The sequence below is a fragment of the Ranitomeya imitator genome, chromosome 5 (assembly GCF_032444005.1).
Source record: "Ranitomeya imitator isolate aRanImi1 chromosome 5, aRanImi1.pri, whole genome shotgun sequence".
Lineage (NCBI taxonomy): Eukaryota > Metazoa > Chordata > Amphibia > Anura > Dendrobatidae > Ranitomeya > Ranitomeya imitator.
The window spans coordinates 222,303,063-222,329,234 of record NC_091286.1 but is presented as its reverse complement, the minus strand read 5'-3'; the positions used below and the strand labels follow the sequence as shown (position 1 = coordinate 222,329,234).

The 26,172-nt window shown below is 43.5% G+C and overlaps 1 protein-coding gene across 1 annotated transcript in view; it reads right to left on the bottom strand.

Moving 5' to 3' along the window:
- Window positions 1-10,585, bottom strand: part of NMBR (neuromedin B receptor) — a 692,124-nt gene extending 681,539 nt beyond the window's left edge. Inside the window, exon 1 of the mRNA XM_069767953.1 lies at window positions 10,204-10,585. Within this exon, the coding sequence (XP_069624054.1) occupies window positions 10,204-10,517 (314 nt within the window). The 5' untranslated portion in view covers window positions 10,518-10,585. The remainder of the gene's footprint in view (window positions 1-10,203) is intronic.
- Between the last annotated feature and the right edge of the window lie 15,587 nt (window positions 10,586-26,172).

Sequence of the window (26,172 nt, the reverse complement as noted above, 5' to 3'; positions counted from 1 at the left end):
CAAAATTGTGAGTAAACCCACTCTATGGAAGAAAAGTCCCCACACATGAATGGTCTCAGGATACTTTACTATTGACACCGGAATCATAGTAGCACTCACCTTTTTTTTCTTCAGAGAATCATTCTTTGAGATGGCCCAAATAGGGGTCTTCATATGAAAATAATAACTAATTTAACAAAAATTACTAATTTGGTGGTTTACTGTGTATATCTCTTTAACACTGGTGACTGCACAGTTGTCCCAGAAAAGTGTTTGTGTAGCCCAACCCAACTTAGAGTAGTTGCCCATCACAACAACCCATGTCCATTTGTTACATTAGAGACCCTTTTTGTTTGTGCTCTAATAATAAATGAAATAAACACACAATTACATATATGTAATTAATACTAATGATTCATTACAACCCAAAACATAAAAATTGGTTAAGGTAGAAATCAAAACTAAAAAACTAAATTAATATATCCAAATTTACTAAGGGGAAACTGAAGGAGGTTACAACATTAATGATAAATGTCTGTTATATTTACATTGTTGACATGCTCAGCCAAAAAAACGTTCCACTTTGGATGGCTTTTGATAGGTAAAAGTTATACCGATATAGCTATAAATCTTATTTTGACTGTCTTGTGGGGTCATCGCTTTTTCTATGTGGATGTCACAGACCCCAATATACCGTATTTTTCGGACCATAAGAAGCATTTAGGTTTTAGAGGAGGAAATTGGGAAAAAAATTGATGCAAAAAATGGTAAATTCTGTACTGTAATAAACCCTAACCTGGTATGCATGGCTCCCTCATCCCTACCCCAGTGTGCATAGCCCCATCCTTATCCTGGTATGATTGGCACCATCTCGGTCGTGGTATGCACGACCCCATCCCAGTCCTGGTAGGATTGGTCCTATCATGCTCCTGGTTTGATTGGTCCCATCCCTATTCTGATATAATGTCTCCATCCTGGTCCTGGTATGATTGGCCCCATCCTTTTAATCTTATAATTGGCCCCATCCCGCTCCTGGTATGATTGGCCCCATCCTTTTTCTTTTATAATTGGCTGCATCCCATTCCTGGTATGATTGGCCCTCCTTTTCCTGGTATCCATGGCCCCATCAGTAAAGATAAAATAAAATTACACTTACCTACACGGCGCTCCCTCGCAGCGTCCTGCTCCGGTGCCAGCAGCTGCTTAATGCTTGTAAGCAGCGAATGGCAAGGACTTCATTTGCTGCTCCCAAGCAGTGCGAGCACAGCTGTTGGAATATTTACTGGGACCATTCATCGGAGATCACGGTGAGTATCCATTCCTCTTCAGTAGCGCGCACTGTCAGCCGCCTGCTTCCTGGTGGGGCAAGCAGTCACATGTGCCGATACTTAAGAGATATAAAAATTTGGAATATTCATTTCTCTTAAGTATCGGCACACATGGCCGCCGGCCTCAGCAGGAAGCAGGCGGCTGACAGTGCGCGCTACTGAAGAGGAACGGATACTCACCGCGATCTCTGATGAATGATCCCGATGAGTATTCTGGCAGCTGTGCTCTGCTTGTGAGCAGCGCATGACATCCCTGCCATGCGCTGCTTACAAGCATTAAGCAGCTGCTGACGCTGGAGCAGGACCCTGCGAGGGAGTGCCATGTAGGTGAGTGTAATGTTTTTGTTTTTTTAAATCTTTCCTGATGGGGCCATGGATACCAGGAACAGGATGGGGCCAATTATACCAGGGATGCCAGAAAAATGAATATGCATTGCCCTCCACGCCCATGGGTGTGGAATGCAGTGCATATTCATTTTTCTTTAGCAGCGGGCACAGGAGCTAGCCGGAGCCACCGGCTCCAACCTCCTGTGACCCGATGCTCCACCGAAACCGCTCCCCCACCTCCCCACCACAGCCAGAGCCCATACATCCGGACTATAAGACGCACCCCCATTTTCCTCCACATTTTGGGAGGAAAAAAGTGCGTCTTATAGTCCAAAAAATACGGTACTTTAGATAGCTGTTGGCCGAATAATGCACCTATTTCATCTGGCTCCACCAAAGACAGGAGCACTTGAACTGATGAGCGCTCCTGTCTTGCCAGGTCCATATCTTCCCTGACATCATCCATTGAGGAAGAGGTGGGACCCCAAACACATTAAACTGTTGGACAAACCCATTGATATACAGTTGAGTTGGGTTGATGTTATTTCAATGTATATGGGAGCTTAAAGGGAATCTGTCACGAGGTTTTTGCTATTTAAGCTGAGAGAACCATTATGTAGGGGAACAGATCCTAATTCCAGGGATGTGTCACTTACTGGCCTGTGTGTTGTTGTTTCAATACAATCACTATTTTATCAGCAGAATATTATCACTACAGGACAAGCTGCCTCATGCTTGTTAGTCTAACCGCGTCCCCAGCACTGATCAGCAGCTTTTTGTCATTATACAGTGTATACAGAAAGCTGCCAATCAGTGATGTGGGCCGGGTTTTACACAGCTCAAAAACTGAGTTCTGCTAGATCTGCAGCAGAAAAACCTGTGATTGTATCACAATTGCGTAACCCAGTAAACTAAGTAATACATTGCAGGAATCAGGGTCTCTGTCCTTATCTCACGCTCTTGTCATATTACATAACAAAAACCTGTACATACTGAAGATAAAAAAAAATCTTCTGCTGGCAGGTGCCAGCGTGCCTCCTGATTACTTATACAGATGGCATATACTTATGTCCGACGGTAGGGACAGTGAAGTCGGTGCTGGCTGGTCGCAGGGCTCATGCGATATAACAATCTCATGTGAGCACCAGGAACGCGAGCACTGACACCGCTGGAACAATGCAGGCACTGAGGGTGAGTATAAGCATTCTGATTGAGAAGGGGATGCCTGGTAATGGACAACCCCTTTAAGGCTATCATTATTTCCCACTGTATATTTTGCACTGTTAGGAAGCATTCTGCAATGATTTTTAGAGATTTCCATGTACATAACTTTTGTAAAAATGGCCATTAATAATGTGCACATTTCTCCACGCTGTCTAAACTTTGTGATCTAGCAAAACTTAAATTACAACACTGAAATTTCTCCGATTCTTAGATCTATCCCACTACTTTTCCCTGTAGTCGTGCTTTCCATTGTCTTCTTTGTAACAAGATATAATAAGGGAAACAGTTCTTTAAGACCTCCCCAGGATCTACTTATGCCTGCAGGAGTCTCCTGGTCTTCAGGAAGCAAAAACGAACCAAGAACGGGGATTTTCCCTGTGGCTTGCAGTTTTCAAGAATCAAAAAGCCGGAGCCAGAGGACAGAAAAACGTTGAAAATCATTTTGGAAGCCGGAATTTGATAGTAGGTGATTTGCAAACTCCACATGGATAGGAAGTGAAGATGTGCAGTAGACTTGTTCTACAAATTCATCTCTACATTTCCAATGGAGTTAAATGTGCAGAAACATTGTTTATGACACGCTACGTTATATACAATGTTAAAAATAAGCAGGGTAATTGTTTTTTGCAGACCTTAGATAATAAGACAAAGATTCCGAATATGCCATAAAAATAATAACAACTTCCCAGTACAGGTGTATTGCCATATAATAACTAGACAATATCTACACAGAACACCTGGGGCACAGATTTACACAAGTTAGATAAAGCTCCAAGCTTTACTATTGCAATGTAATATGTGTTGAAATGTTATTATATTATTACAATTAATACTATATAAAGTGACATAAACAATCTTATAATCTACCTTATTATCTATCTAATATCTATCTATCATCTCTCTATCATCTCTCTCTCTCTCTCTCTCTCTCTCTCTCTCTATCTATCCCATATCTATCTATCTATCTATCTAATATCTATCTATCTATCTATCTATCTATCTATCTAATATCTATCTATATGTCTATCTATCTATCTCATATCTATCTATCTTTCTATCTCTCTCTCTCTCTCTCTATCTATCTATCCCACATCTATCTATCTATCTATCTATCTATCTATCTATCTATCTATCTCATATCTATCTATCTATCTATCTAATATCTATCTATCTATCTAATATCTATCTATATGTCTATCTATCTATCTAATATCTATCTATCTATCTATCTAATAGCTATCTATATGTCTATCTATCTATCTCATATCTATCTATCTATCTATCTATCTAATATCTCTCTATCTATCCCATATCTATCTATCTATCTATGAGAGAAATCTGCCAAAAAGTTGCTGCTAATGGATCAGCAAAGCCACATTTTTTCACTTTAATTTTTGGAGTGCTGCCTGTTTTTTTCTGACTTTCTATTTTGGAGGATTGGACATCATGTTAACAGGTTTTACTGAGCCCATTTGTTTTTGGTAGTGCAGCCAAATTTTCTTTAATTATCTATCTATCTATCCATCCATCCATCTATCTATCTATCTATCTATCTATCTATTATCTATCTATCTATCTATCCATCCATCCATCCATCTATCTATCTATCTATCTATCTATCTATATCTACCTGTCTATCTATCTATCTATCTATCTATCTATATCTACCTGTCTATCTATCTATCTATCTATCTATCTATCTATATCTACCTGTCTATCTATCTATCTATCTATCTATCTATCTATCTATCTATCTATATCTACCTGTCTATCTATCTATCTATCTATCTATCTATCTATCTATCTATCTATCTATCTATCTATCCCATATCTATCTATCTATCTATCTATCTATCTATCTATCTATCTATCCCATATCTATCTATCTATCTATCTATCTATCTATCTATCTATTATCTATCTATCTATTATCTATCCATCCATCCATCCATCCATCTGCTTTAGTAACATATAAATAACATACAATTGCTCCGGTTGTGAGCTGAGCTTATTTTTCAGGATAGTCCGCCAGAATTCCTAGCTGTGTGATAAATATAACAATTAATTTAATGCAGCACAATACAAAGATGCCACAGAAACAATTTTCTTGATGAATAAGGCACATTCCTGCAAATACGAGTGTTAGACACAAGATATGGAGTCAAAGCGTGATTAATGTATGAAGAAAATAGGTGAAATCATGTTCTAATATCGGAAACTATATAGGAGAGCTTCAGAGAACATAGGAAATTGGTCACATTATCTGCGGTTGCAGGGGTGCCATTCATCCTCCATGTCAGGCATTATCTCTAATAACGGGATGCAGGACGGGCTGCATTTATGCTCTGTGGGACATATTGTTTGTATTCAGAAGCCCCGTCCCCTTTATTAAATAACAATCTTATTCATTAACACAACTTATTTGTGAGCAGATTATCTCCTTACCACAATGGGACGAACAAACCTATTCATTATCAGCGGCTGCTGGTGTCACGTCAAGTTCCAGAATCCCTTGCATCACCCGGGCGTGACCCAGTTCCAGGCCCCCTCCTGATTGACTGGGCAGTGGGTGGAGTTTCCAGCGTGCGCTTTCCCTCTCACCCCTGCTTTGATTGGCTACAAGCACACGCTGGATACTGGGCTGTGACGTGTGGTGAAACTCCACCCACAGCCCAGTCAATTAGGAGGTTGACGGCGACTGGGTCACACGCGGGTGATGCAAAGGATTCTAGAACTTGACATGACACCAGCAGCGGCTACCGCTGGGGTCACGTGATGCGGATTGAGCAGTCAGCAATAGCGCCATTATTTACAACATTTAAATCGATGGGGGCATCATAAGATATAGTGGACATCCACTTTAAAAGTTATTCATGGTTAGGACCATGGTCCAGCATCCAGACAAGTTTTCTGAGCCTGAACCGCTTTCTAACAAGCCCAAATCCTCTTTGGATTAGCCAACCTGGAGCATCATCATCGTGGTGGCCTGACATGAGCACATTGCTTCACCAAGCCAGCTATCTGATCAAGGACCTGAAGATGCCGGTAGGTAGGAGGCTTCACCGGGCTCCCGTCCAGCTATCACAGAAAACTGATGTGGCCTCTGGGCCGGGGTCCTGCAGATTTGTTTGCCGTCCTATAAAAGTTAGTATATTTGTTTAGGCCAGTTTGAATCTATATTGGGACATGCGGTACATTATAAAGTTATACAAACTGCATAGTCCAAACTGGAAAATACGATCTTATATCTGTCTTGATGTTGTTGCTCTGTATGCCAATTTATTATTATTCATTTATTATCTTTTTAACTTTTTTTTTTAGAGCAGCAATGAAACTCGAATTTCATATATTCCATGTTTGCAAACTATAGCGCTACAGAGTGCGGCTTTAATTTGTTTGCTACATATGGAAGTGGATACTCTTACCTTGCACTTGTTCACACCTGTTTTTCTGTTTGAAATGGACAGTCTTTGATATGTGCATACACAGGCCTACTGACCTAGCACTCCATCCATCAGCCTATGGCGGTTTTAATCACAGCTTGTCCCTACCCACCCATATAATTTGTAGGCTACAAGCCCAGGAGAGGTTTCATATTAGGTTAGGATCCGAGCAAAGAAGGTCACCTTGTTGATGGCCGTTGGGCAATTCATGTGCTAAGTATCTTCAGTTTAACTTTTTTCTAGAGCAGCAATACAATTCCATTGTCATATATTCCATATTCGCATACTATAGCGGTACAGAGTGAAGCTTTAATTTGTTGGTTGCTCTATGTGCGTTTAGGAACACGGCATTATAGACTTGCATTAATTACTTTTTTCCGTTGTTGAGCTCTTACACAGGCTACAGCGTAAAAGACTTAATATGATAAGGTATATAATAAGTAACATAAATCGCACATAACATAAATTCTTCCAAATCTGCTTAACCCAGGCTCTTAATGGATACATCTTGTAAGTTCCATCCTTAAATATTAATGAGTCTCTGTCTTTTCAGTATTAGATTAATAATTAAGAAATTTCAAGCGAACATGCTTAATCTAGACTCAGCAAAGTTTTTTTTAAGTACAAATGAAAGGCAAGTTCACTTCATTATTTTGGGATATCTTCTGCATTACTAGAAGTTCATCATCCTTGGAGCTACAGTTGCAAAATACAGCTCCCTGCCCAAGAATGGGGTCCCTGAGAATCAGCTTGGAGGCCTGATAAAAGGTCATCAAGGGCTGTAAATGGCCCAGGGGCCTGAGGATCCCCACCCCTGTTTTAAGACATCTCTGGGGTCTCATTAATGGTCAATGAAGCAGAACTGTGTGCTGCCATCTGAGGCCTTGGTCCTCTAAGATGACATTCTGTAGAGTCTCAAGGACCAGAGGAAAAAGTCTCCTTGACTAGTTCACAATTGGCCTTCAAGCCAGCATCCAGTAGTCAAGAGAAAAATTTCAATGAGGTTAACTCACATTGTTTATTTATAGTTTATCCTTCAATGTTTGCAAGTCAACAAACTTCATGGCGTGGTACAATTAGTCAATTAGTAATCAACAGATCAGCAAATATCATTGTTCAATGACCATGCATTACTGTTTTGCAAAGATAGCATACAATAAACTGTAGAAGCTGATATTAGAGGCAAATATTCGCCCTACAAGAAGAGTCAATACTTCAGACAAATGTTTATGATGTTGGACAAACTGAATTTACGTCTGGCATAATTAAGAAGAAATGCTGTGTCGTCACAATCTGTCAGCAGGATTGTGCTGAGCAAAGTACAGACACTGTTATGTTGGCGCTGTTATACTGATTAAAATGATACCTTGGCTGACGGAATCCGTCTTGCGGTTGTTGTTTAATCTTTATTTATTAGTTAATGAGATTCTCGTGCTTTGGGGGGGGAGCTTTTATGTGGTGGTCTGCTTACATATTTATCCTTATGGTTTATGACAGGTCACTTAGCCCTCAGTGATCTGCCCCCTATTTTACATACTGAATAAAATATGGTTTGAAAAAAAAATCATATTCATCATGCAGGCGAGTTTTGTTTGAGAATTTGTTTTTCTTCTTCAAGCAAAATGGTGCCAGCGGCGCCACCTGTGCAGTAGCATATATTGCGTTCCGATAGATGCTACTGCCAGGTCCATTTTGTCAGAGAAAAAAAATTGGGCTTCATCAAGATGCCACCAGAAGCGCCTGCGCAGTTTCATCTATTGGAACGCAATAGATGCTATTGCACAAATGCTGCCGTCAATGCCATTTTAGCAGAGAGAAAAAAATTAGGCTCACTCAAGATGGCGCCGGCGGCTCGTGCGCAGTAGTATCATTCTAATGGATGCTACTGCGCAGAAACCGATGGCGCCATCTTGATGAAGCCTAACTTCCTCTGGAAAAATGGCGGTGGCGCCAGCGCAGTAGCATCTATCAGACCACGATAAATGCTACTGCATAAGCGCACCCGCCGGCGCCATTTTGTTTGAAAAAAAAAATCTTAAACAAAACTATATGTATAAATAAAACGAAAATATGCATATTATCTTCTGTATCATGCTACTGTGCGGGTACTACAGCTGGTGCCATTTTGGCACATAAAAGAAAAATTAGGCTTTGTCAAGATGGCTCCGGCAGTGCCTGTGCAGTATCATCTATTGGAATGCGATAGATGCTATTGCACAGGTGTCGCCGCCCGCGCCATTTTGGCAGAGAAAAGAAAAAAATTAGGCTCAATCAAGATGGCATTATCCACAAATGGCGATAACATGGAACAGTGGTGAAACTTCCCAAGAGTGGCCAGCCGACCATCCTTACCCCAAGTGTGACAGACATGCAAATAAGAATAGGAAATCAGGAAGGGGCAAATACTTTTCACACAACTGTATATGGTGAAGATTTACTAAGCATCAGAATTTTGTCACAAATTGCACCAACAAAGTGGGTATGTAGTGTGAGCAAAATACAACTTATTTTTCCAGTTTCCCGTCATCTTCCATGCATGTCATGTGCACATTGGGTACTAGTGTATGGTGCTCCGAACATAGTAGGTGGAAGCATGGTGTGCCAGATTGTTTTTTACCACATACTGAACAACATAAAGAAAATCCAATAAATAAGGGTAAAATTTCATTTGTTTTCACCATTTCACAGGACTTCGAATTATTTTTCAGTTCTTCATTACATTACATGGTAAAAAGAATAGGGTTTTTCTAAACTACAACTAAGTTTTTGGAAGAATTGTAAAAAAAAAACAAAAGTGCAAAAATTAAAAATCACTTGGTCCGAAAGGAAATGCTTCCCACGCCTAATTATACCACTTTGCAATCTGACTAAGCGGAGTCTTAAAAACGACCAAAGACATACAGAATTGTTGTGCACAAAATATTGGCGCTTATGTGCTGCAACCAAGAGGTGTCACAAGGAAACTGCATAAAATGTATCACACCATTGTGCTCCTTTGATAAATTTGGTGCAATTGGCTACAATTCTGCTCATAAAGGAATGCATCCTATCAGATTGCTGGTGCAGATTGCTCAAGGTATCTAGTGTAAGTCATCATGGGAGCAACAGATGTAAAGCCACAATAATAATCATAGCAGCGCTAAACAACAAGAACTACAGGCAGATTTATCTTTATATCAAAGTGTTTTAAGTTTCAGCTAATCTGAATTAAAAAAAAACATTTTAACATGGTTCAATAATGTAAAATAAAATAATAATGAAAAAATAAGTATTAGAAAATGTGTTACTATATGCTGTGAAATCTACTTATATATACGAACACAAAACATAAGGGTTAAAAACAGACATCCATTTCTGGGAATTATAATTCCTGACAAAGAAGGAAGAGATATTTCCAAAACAAACAATATATATACTATGCCACACTGTATATGCCCAGCAGAGCACCCATGTGCCCAGCAGAGCACCCTAGTACTCAGCACAGCACCATTGTGCCTAGAAAGCATCCTTAGTAACCAGCACAGCACCCCTGTGCCCAGCAAAGCACCCTAGTAGCCAGCACAGCACCCATGTGCCCAGCAGAGCACCCTAGTACCCTGCCAGCACAGCACCCATGTGCCGAGCAGAGCACCTATGTGCCTAGCAGAGCACCCATGTGCCTAGCAGAGCTTCCTTAGTACCCAGCAGAGCACCCATGTGCCCAGCACAGCACCCAGCAGAGCACCCATGTGCCCAGCAGAGCACCCATGTGCCCAGCAGAGCACCCATGTGCCTAGCAGAGCACCCATGTGCCCAGCAGAGCACCCTAGTACCCAGCACAGCACCCATGTGCCCAGCACAGCACCCAGCAGAGCACCCATGTGCCCAGCAGAGCACCCATGTGCCCAGCAGAGCAGGCTTACCTGTCTGCACTGAGAGCAGTGAGGGTGAACACTGATACTCCCACAGAGGTAAGTTGGATGGAGGGGATAAGCTTGCAGCACACTTCTCCAAGGATCCACTCCTCAAAGAAGAATCTGAAGGCGTCCACAGGCACACAGGTCACCAGCAGCAACAAGTCCCCAGCAGCCAGGCTAGAGATGAAAATATTCGGAACACTTCTCATAGCACTATTGGTAATGAAGATCTTCACCAAGGTAACATTGCCCAGAAGTCCCACCATGATGATGATCAGGTACAAGGAAGGAATCACACACCTGATGATGAAGAAAGCCATTTCCCTGTTTGGGGGCACAGATGTCTCTGGCAGTGTGCTTGGCACTAGCTGACTCCCATTACTCTGGAGCAAGGTGCTGTTGGAGAGCTGCCCAGTGATCATCTTGCAGGCTGAGGATGCTCAGAGAGAAGTGGTCCTCAGCAGGGTTCTTCTTCTTTAGTGAGGGTCCTGGTAGTAGGCAGGTGATGACTGCTCTTTAGTCAGGTAACTGTGGGTTAGCTGAGAAGTTGCATCCAGGTAGTGAGGGAAATACAGTCTTTACACTGCATTGCTCAGTTCTCTAACTCTTCTTCTCTTGAAGAGTCTGGCTTATCACAAAGAGCAGAAAATCACCATGGAGGAGCCTGTAACCTCCTGTCAGAAAATGTCAATGGATCTTATAGCACAATCTATGTGAAGAGCAGTGACAGCTGAGTAGCTGCCTTCCCTCTCTGCAATGTTCTTCTACTGTACCACCTCTGGGTCCTCTGAGAGGGAGGGACTGCTCCATCCTCAGCAGCAGAGGACTGGCAGCTTGAGGTGTGTGCATGGCACGAGGACAGCTTGAGGTGTGTGCATGGCACGAGGACAGCTTGAGGTGTGTGCATGGCAGGGACCCTTCAGCATCCTCTCTCCTATACAAGAGGCTCCAGAGTATTCAGTGGGGACATAATGCATCAAGAGTCTTCTATCTGTCTAGACTGGAGCTAAAAACAACTTAGAGGAGTCACTGGAAGGTGCAACAATGGCAGGAGGTGCCCTAGGAGAGGCAGAAGTTCAGATGACCATGCTAAGCAGCCACTCTGCATTAGTAGCCCCTAATACAAGCCCCCCTAGCTGCAGTGTTATATAGTGGCATAATTAACAATGCCTTGCTCTAGCTGCAGGGCTATCCTGTTTAAAGGGAACCAGTCACCAGTTTTTGCCTTATAAACCATGCCCAAATCATGTGAATGATTTGTATCTTCATAGGTGCCCCTTCATGCCTCTGAAAAATTATTTTATACATGTCCTGCGCTGCATTTAATTGCATGATCCAGTCTGATGGGCGAATCCAGATTGCGATAAATGCTGCCCTGGTCCCATCAAACGCCACCTCATCTACCTGGATGGAAGAGTATGACGTCTTTACGTCATCCACATAGGGCTCGAAGTCTCACACCGGCGAGATGGAATTAGAGAATTAGATAAATAATCATGAATGAGAGTTTTTAAAGGGAACCTGTCTGATCCAATAAGGCTACGTTCACATGTTGCATTTTCCCTCTGTCTTTTTTTTTTCTGCAGCCAAAACCTGTTCTTTTGCCAGTAAAAAAGCTGGTTTCAAAAAGTTTTGCTGCGTTTTTGGTGCAGATTATATTTGTAATTTATCTACAGTATAATAATTTAATTTAGTTTCATTCACCAAAAAAGCAGCAGAACCACATGGTTGTGTTTTTTTTTTTTGCAGTGTGTTTGTAATTTCTTATTTCTTTCTATGGTGATGAAAATGCTTCCAAAACCTAAAAGAAGTGACATTTAGTACTGTAAAAAGCAGCTTTTAATTTGCAGAAAAAGACTCATAAAAAAAGCTGCAAAAATGTAACGTGTGAACATACCCTAATGCTGTTACCCTGCAGCTATAGGGTTAATCTGGAGGTTAATGCTGTTATAAAGGTGCCTGGCCATTGTACTAGGGAAAAAATGAACTTTCTCCCGGGAGCCGTAGGCTTTCATTCATGCAGGTTTGCCAGGAGCAATTACTATCAGCGGTCACAGCACTGAGAGTAGCATTTGTAAGCACGTGTCGGCACAGAACGACAGCTGTACAGTGTATCAGGGAGGAGCCCCCCAGCAGTCCGTGCCAGAGCCTCCTTGTAGCCCCCAATTCTCAGTGCTATGAGCAGTGACTGTAATTGCATTGTACACCGTAAATCCCCTTTGAACAACCAAAGGAGTCGTTCATTGGTTGCAAGCATCTTTTAGCTTGATCAAAAAAATTATCGTTCTCAGAAAATCATCTTGTGCAAACAGGGCAGGTGCTGCCGAGAACAGTTGTGTATGCACATAGAACGGCCAATTAATTACTGACTGTCTGCCCATGGGAAATGTAGTCTGCCTGCCTAAATAGGCTATTAAAGGGAATGTGTCAGCAGTAGTGTTGAGCGATACCGTCCGATACTTGAAAGTATCGGTATCGGATAGTATCGGCCGATACCCGAAAAATATCGGATATCGCCGATACCGATATCCGATACCAATACAAGTCAATGGGACATCAAGTATCGGAATGTATCCTCATGGATCCCAGGGTCTGAAGGAGAGGAAACTCTCCTTCAGGCCCTGGGATCCATATTAAAGTGTAAAATAAAGAATTAAAATAAAAAATATTGTTATATTCACCTCTCCGGCGGCCCCTGGACATCAGCGGGAGGATCCGGCGTCCGGCACGGCTTCTTTCTTCAAAATGCGCGCCTTCAGGACCTGTGGAATGACGTCCCGGCTTCTGATTGGTCGCGTGCCGCCCATGTGACCGCCACGCGACCAATCAGAAGCCGCGACGTCATTCCTCAGGTCCTAGAAGGCGCTCATTCTAGGACTTTAGCTGAGGAATGACGTCGCGGCTTCTGATTGGTCGCGTGGCGGTCACATGGGCGGCACGCGACCAATCAGAAGCCGGGACGTCATTCCACAGGTCCTGAAGGCGCGCATTTTGAAGAAAGAAGCCGTGCCGGACGCCGGATCCTCCCGCTGATGTCCAGGGGCCGCCGGAGAGGTGAATATAACAATATTTTTTATTTTAATTCTTTATTTTACACTTCCGATACCGATACCCGATATCACAAAAATATCGGATCTCGGTATCGGAATTCCGATACCGCAAGTATCGGCCGATACCCGATACTTGCGGTATCGGAATGCTCAACACTAGTCAGCAGGTTTTTGCTATGTAAGCTGATGTAGGGGGATAAAACACAGATTTCAGCAATGACTCTCTTATCAAGCTCTGTTGGTTGATAAGTGATTAGAAATGGGTGAACCCGAACAGTAGAGCAGCGTCTGTACCAAACACCTACTGTTCGGGCACAGACACCAAACACAGACTTCACCAGGAGATCCGTGTTACTGTTCAGGTTTGGCTGTCGTGCTGTAATGTGCATGAGAGTGTGGCAAACACAGCTTTTGATGACAGCATGAATGCGCAGCTGTGATCAGAGGTATAAAGTTCACTATCGGTCACTGGTGTCAGTTGATGGGACTACCGCTCCCATCAGCCAACACCTGCTGCAAATAATAACAGTGAGAGCAGGAGCGGCTGATGGGAGTATTCATCAGCCGATGCGAGCGCTGTAAATAAATAATTAAAAAAACAACGCCTTGGGTTCCTCTGTATTTTTGATAACTGCCAGGCAAAACTCACAGCTGGAAGCTGCAACCCTCAGCTATCAGCTTCAGCTAGTTATCAAAACAGAGGGGTCACGATGCTAGCGGGGATCTCCCTGGCTGGGAAAGCAGCCTCAGTGACAAGAGGTAACCTCGATGACGTCACCGCTGGTCACTGATGCTGCGCTCGCAGAAGTTCAGTTACTGGTGGTACTAAACCTGGATGGTCGCATCTTGGCAACGTCTAGGTTGAAAACTGTTTTTCCCCCAGACATGGATTACACCATGGAACTGAATGAGGCCGATTTCACACGTCAGTGGCTCCGGTACGTGAGGTGACAGTTTCCTCACGTACCGGAGACACTGACTCACGTAGATACATTAAAATCAATGTGTCTCTGCACATGTCAGCGTGTTTTCACGGACCGTGTGTATGTTTGAAAAACACGGAGACATGTCAGTTTTCGTGGGAGTGCACGTATTACACGGACGCATTAAAGTCAATGGATCCATGTAAAACACGTACCGCACACAGATGTTGTCTGTGTGCAGTCCGTGTGCCGTGCAGGAGACAGCGCTACAGTAAGCGCTGTCCCCCCAGCGTGGTGCTGAAGCCGCCATTCATTTCTTCTCTCCAGCAGCGTTCGTTGGAGAAAAGATATGAAAAATCTTTTTTTTCTTTTGGTGTTTAAAAAAAAGATCCCTATCCTCAACCCCCTCCCACCCCCTGTGCGCCCCCCCACCCCCCCCCCACTGTTAATAAGATACTTACCCGGCTCTCTCGCTGCTTCCTCTCCTCGCCGCAGCTTCTCCTATATGAGCGGTCACGTGGTGCTGCCCATTACAGTGATGAATATGCGGCTCCACCTCCCATAGGGGTGGAGCCGCATATTCATCACTGTAATGAGCGGTACCACGTGACCGCTCATACAGGAGAAGCTGCGAACGCTGCTGGAGAGAAGAAATGAATGGAGGCTTCAGCACCAGATGCAGGGGACAGCGCTTAACTGTAGCGCTGTCTCCTGCACGGTGCGTGTGGTACCCAGTCGGCACATGGGCAGCACATGGATGCCGCTCGTGTGCCACACTGATGTGCCACGTGAGCACACGGACACACGGACACGGATAATTCCGGTACCGATTTTTCTGGTACCGGAATTATCTGGATGTGTGGGACAGGCTTGACAGAGAGGTGAGGGAGGGATATTGCTGTTTTTCATTTTTGTTTTCTTACAGAAGACGAAGGCTTCGGTGGAATTAGGCGTTAGGTAATACAATTATTAGGTTCTGTAGAAGGACGTAGATCTGGGTACTTATTATGATGGAATATAGGCTGAACTGGATGGACAAATGTCTTTTTTCGGCCTTACTAACTATGTTACTATGTTACTATGTTACTAGGTGAGTATGGCTGTTTGTAATTTTTAGTTAAAAATGGAAAAGTGTGCTTTGCTTCATTTCTAATAAAGGACATTATAATTGCTGTGTCTTTATTTACCATACTACTATAGAATTAGCAATAGATAAGTGTCTTATAGACACCTCTCCATTAGTAATCCGTTGGCTTGATGTCACCTGACAATACAAAGGTCATGAAAACCCAATATGAATCCCACTTGCCACTGCTACAAGTGGGAAAAGCTGGGCAAAGCACCAGAAATGGCAGATCTAATAGATGTGCCTTTTGTGGGCTTCTGCGGGCTGCTATTTTAAGGCTGTGGGCAATATCCATGGTATTCCTGAGAATACTAGTCCCCAGCTGTTTGCTTTAGCAAGGCTGGTTGTCAAAAATGGGGAGACCCCACTCCGTTTTTTATTATTATTTATTTAAATAATAAAAAAATACAGTACATGTTGAAGCTGGCAGCTGAGGGTTGCAGCCCCCAGCTATGAGATTTGCCTGGTTGGTTATCAAAAATACAGGGAACCCACGTCATTTTTTTTTAATTATTTGTTTACAGTGCAGGAGCTGGCTGATGAATACTCCCACCAGCCACTCCTGCTCTCTCTGTTATTAGTGGCAGCAGGGGTTGGCTGATGGGAGCGGTAGTCCTATCATCTGACACCAATTACCGGAGGAAAATTTTATACCTCCGATCACAGCTGCACATTCACACTGTCTTTTCACAGCGTGGGAACCGCGGCTCTCTAAACGGCAGGGATGATTCCACCTCTGATCAGAATTGGTGTTTGCCGTGCATGCACATGACAGCGTGGCAAACACTGGATGTTCAGGCACCAATTGAAGTCAATGGGGTCCGGGTTTGGGTCCGGGTACTGTTCTGGTTCCCGAACCTGAACTTTTTGTAACTATTCGGCTGAACCCCCTGGGCCCAAACTTCTAATACTTCTGATACTTAGTTAGAATCAGCTTCATTTCGTCTACATCAGGCTTCTTTCAGATGAGGTAGCAAAAACCTGCTGACAGATTCCCTTTAAATAACAGCTGATCATCAAATATGTAGCTTATTAGTGGTCATTCAGTGTAACCCCACCTTTAAGCTGCAGTCATACAACATCTGCGGAATACCTATTGCTGATTAGCTCATACACTTGATTATTCAGGGACATCTCACGAGTATTTTACCTTGGGTAGTTGAAGACCTTGTAGTTTTTCTCTTTTAGTCTGTTCTGAGGAGGTCACTTGCAATTTAACTTGAATTGGTATTGAGGCAACATTGTCAGAAGTGTTATTTAGTAAGAAGCTGATGATTTATAAAGGCTCATGGGTTGATGGATTTCTTTTGAACTTTCAAGCTTAAATTTATACAGTACATTTTGGAGTAGTGAAAGTGATTATTCAATTTGGTTTCCATAAAGATCTGATGGGAGGAATTTCATTTGCATCTCTTGCAGCCAGGGTTGGACTGGAGCACCAGAACACCAGACAATTTTCCAGTTGGCCAGGGTCCGCAGCGGGTGTCTCAAGCAGGATGGGGCCCCTTGGTTTCAACTAAATGTGTGTCCGAGGACGCACTTTCAGATGGAATGTATTGCGGCGCAGAATGTCTACACTGCAATAGTTAACATGGCCAGCGATTGACTTCAGTGTGCCCATTACAGGCAGCACATGAAAGAAACCTCGACGGGCGCACTGACGTCAGCCTTCGGATTTTGATAGGTCAGTGGCCATTTTAACATGACTGTATTGAATCGTCTGTGGATGCGGCATGATGCGGGACCAGGGACATGGAGGCCAAGGACCAGGGGCATGGGGACCAAAGACATGGGTTCCAGGGACAAGGGACATGGGGGACAGTGACATGGGTACCAGGGTTATGGGGACCAGGGATATGGGAACCAGGGACATGGGGACATGGGAGTCTGGGACCAGGGACATGGGGTCCAGTAACCTTGATAGGTGCACAGGCATCAGACGCCATCCTCTGTCAGGTCAGTGGCCATTTTAACACGACTGCGCCAAACCTTCTGTGGCTGCAGCGTGATGCGGGATCAGGGACATCATGTCCAAGGACCAGGGACATAGTACTAGGGACCAGGAACGTGGGACATGGTGGCCAGGCACATGGGGACCAGAGACATGGGGGCTAGGTACAGGAAGCTAGACACCAGAGACATGGGGACCAGGGACATGGGGCCTGGGGCATGGAGACCAAGGACATGGGGCAAGGGACCAGAGACACGGGGGCCAGTGAAATGAGGACCAGGGATATGGAGACTAGGGACATGGGAGCCTGGGACCAGGGACATTAGGGCTCAGGACCAGAGACATGAGGGCCAGGAACATGGGCACCAGGAACCAGGGACATGGGGGCCAGCGACATGGGGACCTAGAGCATGGGGGTCAGGGACAGGGACATGGGGGTCAGGGACCAGAGACATGGGGCTAAGGACCAGGGACATGGGGGCCAGGGACACAGAGACCAGGGACATGGCAGCCAGGGACCAATGACATGTGGGTCAGGGACATTGGGGCCAGGGACATGGGGCCTGGGACATGGGAACCAGGTACATGAGGGGACATGGACTAGGGACTTGGGGGCCAAGCAGGGCCGGACTGGGACGAAAATTCAGCCCTGGCATTTGAAGTTACACAGGCCCACTTGTCACATGGTGACTATATAATATCTTTGTACACTTGTAGGTTACAAGAAGTGAGGGGAGTGTAATACAACTATATAACATATAATTACAGCTGTATCCAGCATTACAGCTCAGTCCTATTTATTGCTTTTAGTTGCAGTACCAAGAAAAGCCGCTACTTTACCTACATAACTGGATCTCGTAGATAACCTCATTCTGGTGCTCCATAAACTTTGCCTACAGCCACTTTTGGTTTCTCTGCGCAGCACGAGACCCGGTGACTCTGAAGAGCGATGACATCAGTAACGTCACCGCTCTTCAGATATTCCGGGTCTTGCGCTAAGCTCGGCGACTGTGAAAAGCGGTATTGTTACTACCGTCACCGCTCTTCAGAGTCGCTGGGTCTCGCCAGGTCTGGACTAGTGGTGGGGGTGTCTGATAGACACCTCTCCATTACTTACACCAGGGATTGATAGCAGCTGACATTACGCGGCTGACATCAACCCTAAAAATCATTACACATACCAGAATTAAATGCCCTGGCGGCTGGGAAAAGCAGTAGTTAGCGCTATTCCCAGGCGCCGGGTGCTAACTACAACTGTCATCATCCTTGCCTCATCTTCCTTAGTAGCATTTCTGCTGTATTTACATGAACTGATCTCAGGCCGCTAAACAAGTGTGATCAACAATACTGAAGTTGTTCGTTTGTTTCCCGGCCTCTTTACACCAACTGAGAAAGAATGATGGGGACAGAACAATCACAATTATATCAATCTGTCCCCATACAGTATCATGTTATCAGCAGCACATCTACAGTTTACACCAGCAATGTGCTGCTGAGAACAAGGATTTCTGTTCCCACATAAACAATCCAATCAGTCGAATAGGCAGCATTTTGCTTGTTTAGTATAATACACCCCATAGTCCTCCATATATTATAATGTGCGCCTCAGTCCTCCATATAGTATAATACACTCCTCAGTCCTCCATATAGTATAATACACCCCTCAGCTTTCCATATAGTATAATACACTTCTCAGTCCTCCTTATAGTATAATACACTCCTCAGTCCTCCATATAGTATAATACACTCCTCATAGTCCTCCATATATTAAAATACACTGCTCAGTCCTCCATATAGTATAATACACTCTTCAGTCCTCCATATAGTTACTATATTATAGTATAATGTACTGCCACAATCCTCCAAATAGTATAATACACTCCTCATAGTGCTCCATATAGTATAATGCCCTGCCATTGTCATCCATGTAGTACAATTCACTTCCCATAGTATAATATACCTCATAGTTCTTCATATAGTATAATGTATTCCCCATAGTCCTACATACAGTATAATTCAGCCCACATATAGTATAATGATGCCACTCCAGAGTATAATGCAGCCACCTCACATAATATATTGTAGCATCCTGAGTATAATGTAACCCCCCAGAGAATATAATGTAGCCCTCTCATATAGTATAATGCAGCCCCTGCATATATATGGTAGCCCCCTCATAGAGCATAATGCAGCCCCCCATAGAATATAATGTAGCCCCTCCATAGAATACAATGCAGCCCTCCTCATATAGTATAATGCAGCTCCCCATATAATATAATGCAGCCCCCTCATAAAGTATGATGCAATCACCCCTCATAAAATATAATACAGCCTCCCATAGAATATAATGTAGCCCCTCCATACAATACAGTGCAGCCCTACTCATATAGTATAATGCACTCCCATAGAATATAATGTAGCTCCCTCATAGAGTATGATGCAAATACCCCTCATAGAATATAATATAGCCCTCCATAGAATATAATGTTGCCCCCAGAGAATGTAATACAGCCCCCCATAAAATATAATACAGCCCCCCATAGAATATAATGCAGCACCCTATAGAAAATAAAACAGCACCCCATAGAATATAATACAGCCCACCTCCCCACATAATATAATAAAACCCCATGAAATATAATGTAGCCCCCATAGAATGTAATACAGCCCAGCCCCCATAGAATGTAATACAGCCCAGCCCCATAGAATGTAATACAGCCCAGCCCCCATAGAATGTAATACAGCCCAGCCCCCATAGAATGTAATACAGCACAGCCCCCATAGAATGTAATGTAGCCAGCCCTCATATAATGTAATAAAGCCCCCCCATAGAATGTAATGCAGCCAGCCCCCATAGAATGTAATGCAGCCAGCCCCCATAGAATGCAATGCAGCCAGCCCCCATAGAATGTAATGTAGCCAGCCCCCATAGAATGTAATAAAGCCCCCCGAATAGAATGTAATACAGCAATGTAATGCAGCAAACCCCCATAAAATGTAATGCAGCCAGCCCCATAGAATGTAATGCAGCCAGCCCCATAGAATATAATGCAGCCAGCCCCCATAAAATGTAATGCAGCCGGCTCCCATAGAATGTAATGCAGCCAGCCCCCATAGAATGTAATGTAGCCAGCCCCCATAGAATGTAATGCAGCCTGCCCCATAGAATGTAATAACCCCCCGAATAGAATGTAATACAACAATGTAATGCAGCCAGCCCCCATAGAATGTAATGCAGCGAGCCCCATAGAATGTAATGCAACCAGCCCCATAGAATATAATGCAGCCAGCCCCTATAGAATATAATGCAGCCAGCCCCCATAGAATGTAATGCAGCCAGCCCCCATAGAATGTAATGCAGCCAGCCCCCATAGAATGTAATGCAGCCAGCCCCCATAGAATGTAATGCAGCCAGCCCCCATAGAATGTAATGCAGCCTGCCCCATAGAATGTAATAATCCCCCGAATAGAATGTAATACAGCAATGTAATGCAGCCAGCCCCCATAGAATGTAATGCAGCCAGTCCCCATAGAATGTAATGCAGCCAGCACCATAGAATGTAATGCAGCCAGCCCCCATAGAATGTAATGCCACCAGCCTCCATAGAATGTAATGCAGCCAGCCCCCATAGAATGTAATGCAGCAAGCCCCATAAAATGTAATGCAGCCAGCCCCCCATAAAATGTAATGCAGCGACCCCCCCATATAATGTAATGCAGCCTGCCCCCATAAAATGTAATGCAGCCAGCCCCATAGAATGTAATGCAGCCAGCCCCCCATAGAATGTAATGCAGCCAGCCCCCCATAGAATGTAATAGAGCCCCCACCATAGAATGTAATGCAGCACAGCCCCCATAGAATGTAACGCAGCACAGCCCCCACAGAATGTAATGCCACCAGCCCCCCATAGAATGTAATAAAGCCCCCCCACATAGAATGTAATGCAGCACAGCCCCCATAGAATGTAATGCAGCCAACCCCCCAAAGAATCTAATAAAGCCCCCCATAGGGGCCAGGGACATGGGGGCCAAGGACATGGAGGCCAGAGACATGGGGGCCAGAATCAAGGGACACAGAAGTGAGGAACATGGGGGTCAGGGTCATGGACCAGGGACATGGGGGGCCCAAGATGGGGCACATTATTAATCAAGTTACAAAGTTGAGGAATTGAATTACTGTATGGAGGTCAAAATGAAGAACCTATATTATTAGTTTATGGTGGCAAGTGGATGGACATAATTACTGTAGGGGCCAATTAAGGAACATTACTGCTGTAATATAATTTACTTTTTAGAATGCTCATTTCCATGGGGGTACCAAAAGGGAGGTCCTGTTACTATGCAGGGTAGCACTATGTCGCCTTTTTTCATCTGGTATAGTGCATAAGTCAAGGAATAAGTGGGGAATGTGCTCTAGAAGTGATCAGCTATTGATAACTGTGTGTTATTTTCTGTAGAGTCGATTCCTGGCTGGTAGAAGTGATAGCGGTCTGTGCCTGATGAAGAAAAGAAGTAAAGATGAAGGACTTAAAAAAACAGATGGCACTGGTACATCAGTGTGTTATCTGTACACTTACAATACAGTGATGACCAATAGTTTTGATTTTTTTGTAAAGTGTGATTACTTCTGCCTAGATGTTGTGATGCCATTTTCCTTGTGATGAATTGAAAATGCATGAAGTTGTCATCATATAAGGCCGGCTTCACACTTGCGAGTTTTACGGACGTAAGAGCGCAGAAACTACGTCCGTAAAACTCGCAAAAAATACGGCACAATTATTCTCTATGCCCCTGCTCCTATCTGCCGTATTTTACTGATCAGTATTATACGGCTTTCTACGGCCGTACAAAATCGCAGCATGCTGCGTTTGTCACCGTACTGCGCAAGAAATACGCCAATGAAAGTCTATGGAAGCGTGAAAAATACGGATTACACACGGACAAGCAGTGTGACTTGCGAGAAATACGCAGCGCTGTTAGAGAGAAAAGCCGGTAATTCAGTGCGGTGTACAGTAAAATCACACTGACAGCTTACAGTAGAATAGGTAGAATAAATGTCTACACATAGAATAGGTATATATATATATATATATATATATATATATATATATATGTCAGTAGATACATATATGTATATATATTAATATTTTTTCCAGCGCTATACAGCTTGAAAGCCGGTAATTCAATTACCGGCTTTTTCTTTCTCCTTCCTAAACCCGACATGATTTGAGACATGGTTTACATACAGTAAACCATGTCTTCTCTCCATTTTTTTTGCAGATTCCACACTACTAATGTCAGTAGTGTGTATCTGCAAAATTTGGCCGTTCTAGCTCTTAAAATAAAGGGTTAAATGGCGGAAAAAATTGGCGTGGGCTGCCGCGCAATTTTCTCCGCCAGAGTAGTAAAGCCAGTGACTGAGGGCAGATATTAATAGCCTGGAGAGGGTCCATGGTTATTGGCCCCCCCCCCGGCTAAAAATATCTGCCCCCAGCCACCCCAGAAAAGGGAAAGTTCCCACGATCTATGAACATCCAGCAGAGGGCGCCTCACCGCAAATGAAGCTAAATATAGATCATTGATCTATATTTAGCCTCATTCCCCAGGGTTTTGCAGCAAGGAGCAGCCTGCATTAGCGGAACTCCTTGCTGCAAAATGATTTAACCCCTTCAGAAGGATTTACATCGTTGGACGTTACAGATCTGCGGAGGGTAAGTATATTGTTGGTTTATTATGTTTTTTTACTTACAGAACGAGGGTCTTCAGTGACTGGATTGGGCGTAGAATAAAATACTCCAACAACCATTGTTTTTATTTCATTAAAATAATTTTAAATAATGTGTTTGTGTTTTATTTAACCCTTTACTACAATTGGATTAATAATGGATAGGTGTCATAATTGACGCCTCTCCATTATTAATTAGGCTTAATGTCACCTTACAATAGCAAGGTGGCATTAACCCTTCATTACCCCATATCCCACCGCTACACGGGAATGGGAAGAGAGTGGCCAAGTGCCAGAATAGGCGCATCTTCCAGATGTGCCTTTTCTGGGGTGGCTGGGGGCAGATATTTTTAGCCAGGGGGGGGCCAATAACCATGGACCCTCTCCAGGCTATTAATATCTGCCCTCAGTCACTGGCTTTACTACTCTGGCGGAGAAAATTGCACGGGAGCCCACGCCAATTTTTTCCGCCATTTAACCCTTTATTTTAAGAGCTAGAACGGCCAAATTTTGCAGATACACACTACTGACATTAGTAGTGTGGAATCTGCAAAAAAAATGGAGAGAAGACATGGTTTACTGTATGTAAACCATGTCTCAAATCATGTCAGGTTTTAGGAAGGAGACAGAAAAAGCCGGTAATTGAATTACCGGCTTTCAAGCTGTATAGCGCTGGAAAAAATATTAATATATATACATATATGTGTCTACTGACATATATATATATATATATATATATATATATAGACAGTATATATAAATTTTTTTTTCTTTTTGGGACACATGGATCACTTCTATAGCGGTATGTTGGTTTTGCAAGCCTGCGAGAAAACCACGCAGTACGGATGCCATACGGATTACATACGGAGGATGCCATGCGCAAAAAACGCTGACACACCCTGCCTACGGAGGAGCTACGGACCACTATTTTCGGGACTTTTCAGCGTATTACGGCCGTAATATACGGACCGTATTTTCATACGCTGAGTGTGAAGCCGGCCTAAGACCTTAATTTTAACCAAAATGCTTTAGAATATAGGTATAGTCATTTAATTAAATTAAATTAAAATTAAAACATTTTGCATTTATCATTTATTGATCACAACAGAGTAATTCATTGTTTACAATGCCTTACCTTACTATTTTGTTGCATAACCTCTTGCTTTAACCCCTTCATGACCGTGGGATTTTCTGTTTGTCCCTGCTCGTTTTTCGCTCCCCTCCTTCCCAGAGCCATAACTTTTTTATTTTTCCATCAATATAGCCATGTGAGGGCTTATTTTTTGCGGGACGAGTTGTACTTTTGAACGACATCATTGGTTTTACCATGACATGTACTAGAAAATGGGAAAAAAATTCCAAGTACGGTGAAATTGCAAAAAAAGTGCAATCCCATGCGTGTTTTTTTGTTTGGCTTTTTTGCTAGGTTCACTAAATGCTGCAACTGACCTGCCGTTATGATTCCCCAGGTCATTACGAGTTCATAGACATGAAACATGTCTAGGTTAAAAATTCCAAACTTTGCTAAAAAAAAAAAAAATTGCGCCATTTTCCGATACCAGTAGCGTCTCCATTTTTCGTGATCTGGGGTCAGGTGATGGCTTATTTTTTGCATGTTGAGCTGATGTTTTTAGTGTTACCATTTTGGCGCAGATCCGTTCTTTTGATCGCCCCTTATTGCATTTTAATGCAATGTCACGGCGACCAAAAAAACGTAATTTTGCCATTTAGAATTTTTTTCTTGCTACACCGTTTAACGATCAGGTTAATCCTCTTTTTATTGATCGATCTGGCAATTCTGAACGCGGCGATACCAAATATGTGTATGTTTGATTTTATTTTTATTGTTTTATTTTGAATGGGGCAAAAGGGGGGTGATTTAAACTTTTATATTTTTTTTATTTATTTCATATAGTTGTAAACATTTTTTTTTACTTTTGCCATGCTTCAATAGCCTCCATGGGAGGCTGGAAGCTGGCATAGCCTGATCGGCTCTGCTACATAGCAGCAATCATCAGATCGCTCCTATGTAGCTTAATTACAGGCTTGCTATGAGCGCCGACCACAGGGTCGCGCTCAAAGCAAGCCGGCGTCAGCAACCATAGAGGTCTCAAGGAGACCTCTGGTTGCTATGCCGATGCATCGCTGACCCCGATCATGTGACGGGGGTCAGCGATTCGTGCATTTCCGGCCGCGCGGCCGGAAGCGGTAGTTAAATGCCGCTGTCAGCGTTTGACAGCGGCTTTTAACTAGTTAATAGCGGCAGGTGGATCACGATTCGACTCGCAGCTAATGCGCACACATGTCAGCTGTTCAAAACAGCTGACATGTCACGGCTTTGATGTGGGCTCACCGCCGGAGCCCACATCAAAGCAGGGGGTCTGACCTCGGATGTACTATCCTGTCCGAGGTCAGAAAAGGGTTACTACTGCACCACACTGACTGGGTATTCAAGTGCCATTCCATTTGCAAATCATCTTTATTGCTATGGCTACGGCCCCCAACTCATCGCCCCAACTCATCCCAAAGGTGCCCTATAGGGTTAAAATCAGGTAATTGGCTTGGCCCTTACAACAGGCAAATATTATTCTTTACTAACCAATTATTGGATGTGTGCTTAGGATCATTGTCTTGTCTTGCTGGAATTTCCAACCCCTGCTAACTTTGGGTTTACCATATGGCTGCATTACATTCTCCAGTATAACCTTGTACATGGTAGCATTCATATTTCCTTTAATTCTATGCAGAAGTCCAATGGCAGATGCAGAAAAGCAGCCTGAAACCATGACATTGCCACCACCATGTTTCACTTGAGGTGTTTGGTACTTTACACCATTACATTTTCCAATTGGGCAGTGTACATAGTGCTTGCTATCACTAACAAACAGATTGAACTTGAATTCATCTGACCACAACACCTAAGACCAATCCATCTTTTTTCATTGGCTGTGTCAAGTTGGACCTTCCGGTTCTTTGCAGAGATGAAAGGCTTCTTGACAGAAACTCGTGCATTCAACCCTACTGGTCTTATCCGTCGCACCACAGTTTGGCGACTCACGTTGCCCCCATATTCTTCATTCATTTTGTGCGAAATCTGTACAGCTCTTTTATGGACATCAGATACTGACTTTTTCTTAGTAATGCTATCAACTTTGGAGGAAGTTGTCATTGGTCCTCCACTTCTAGGTTTGTCAGCTGTT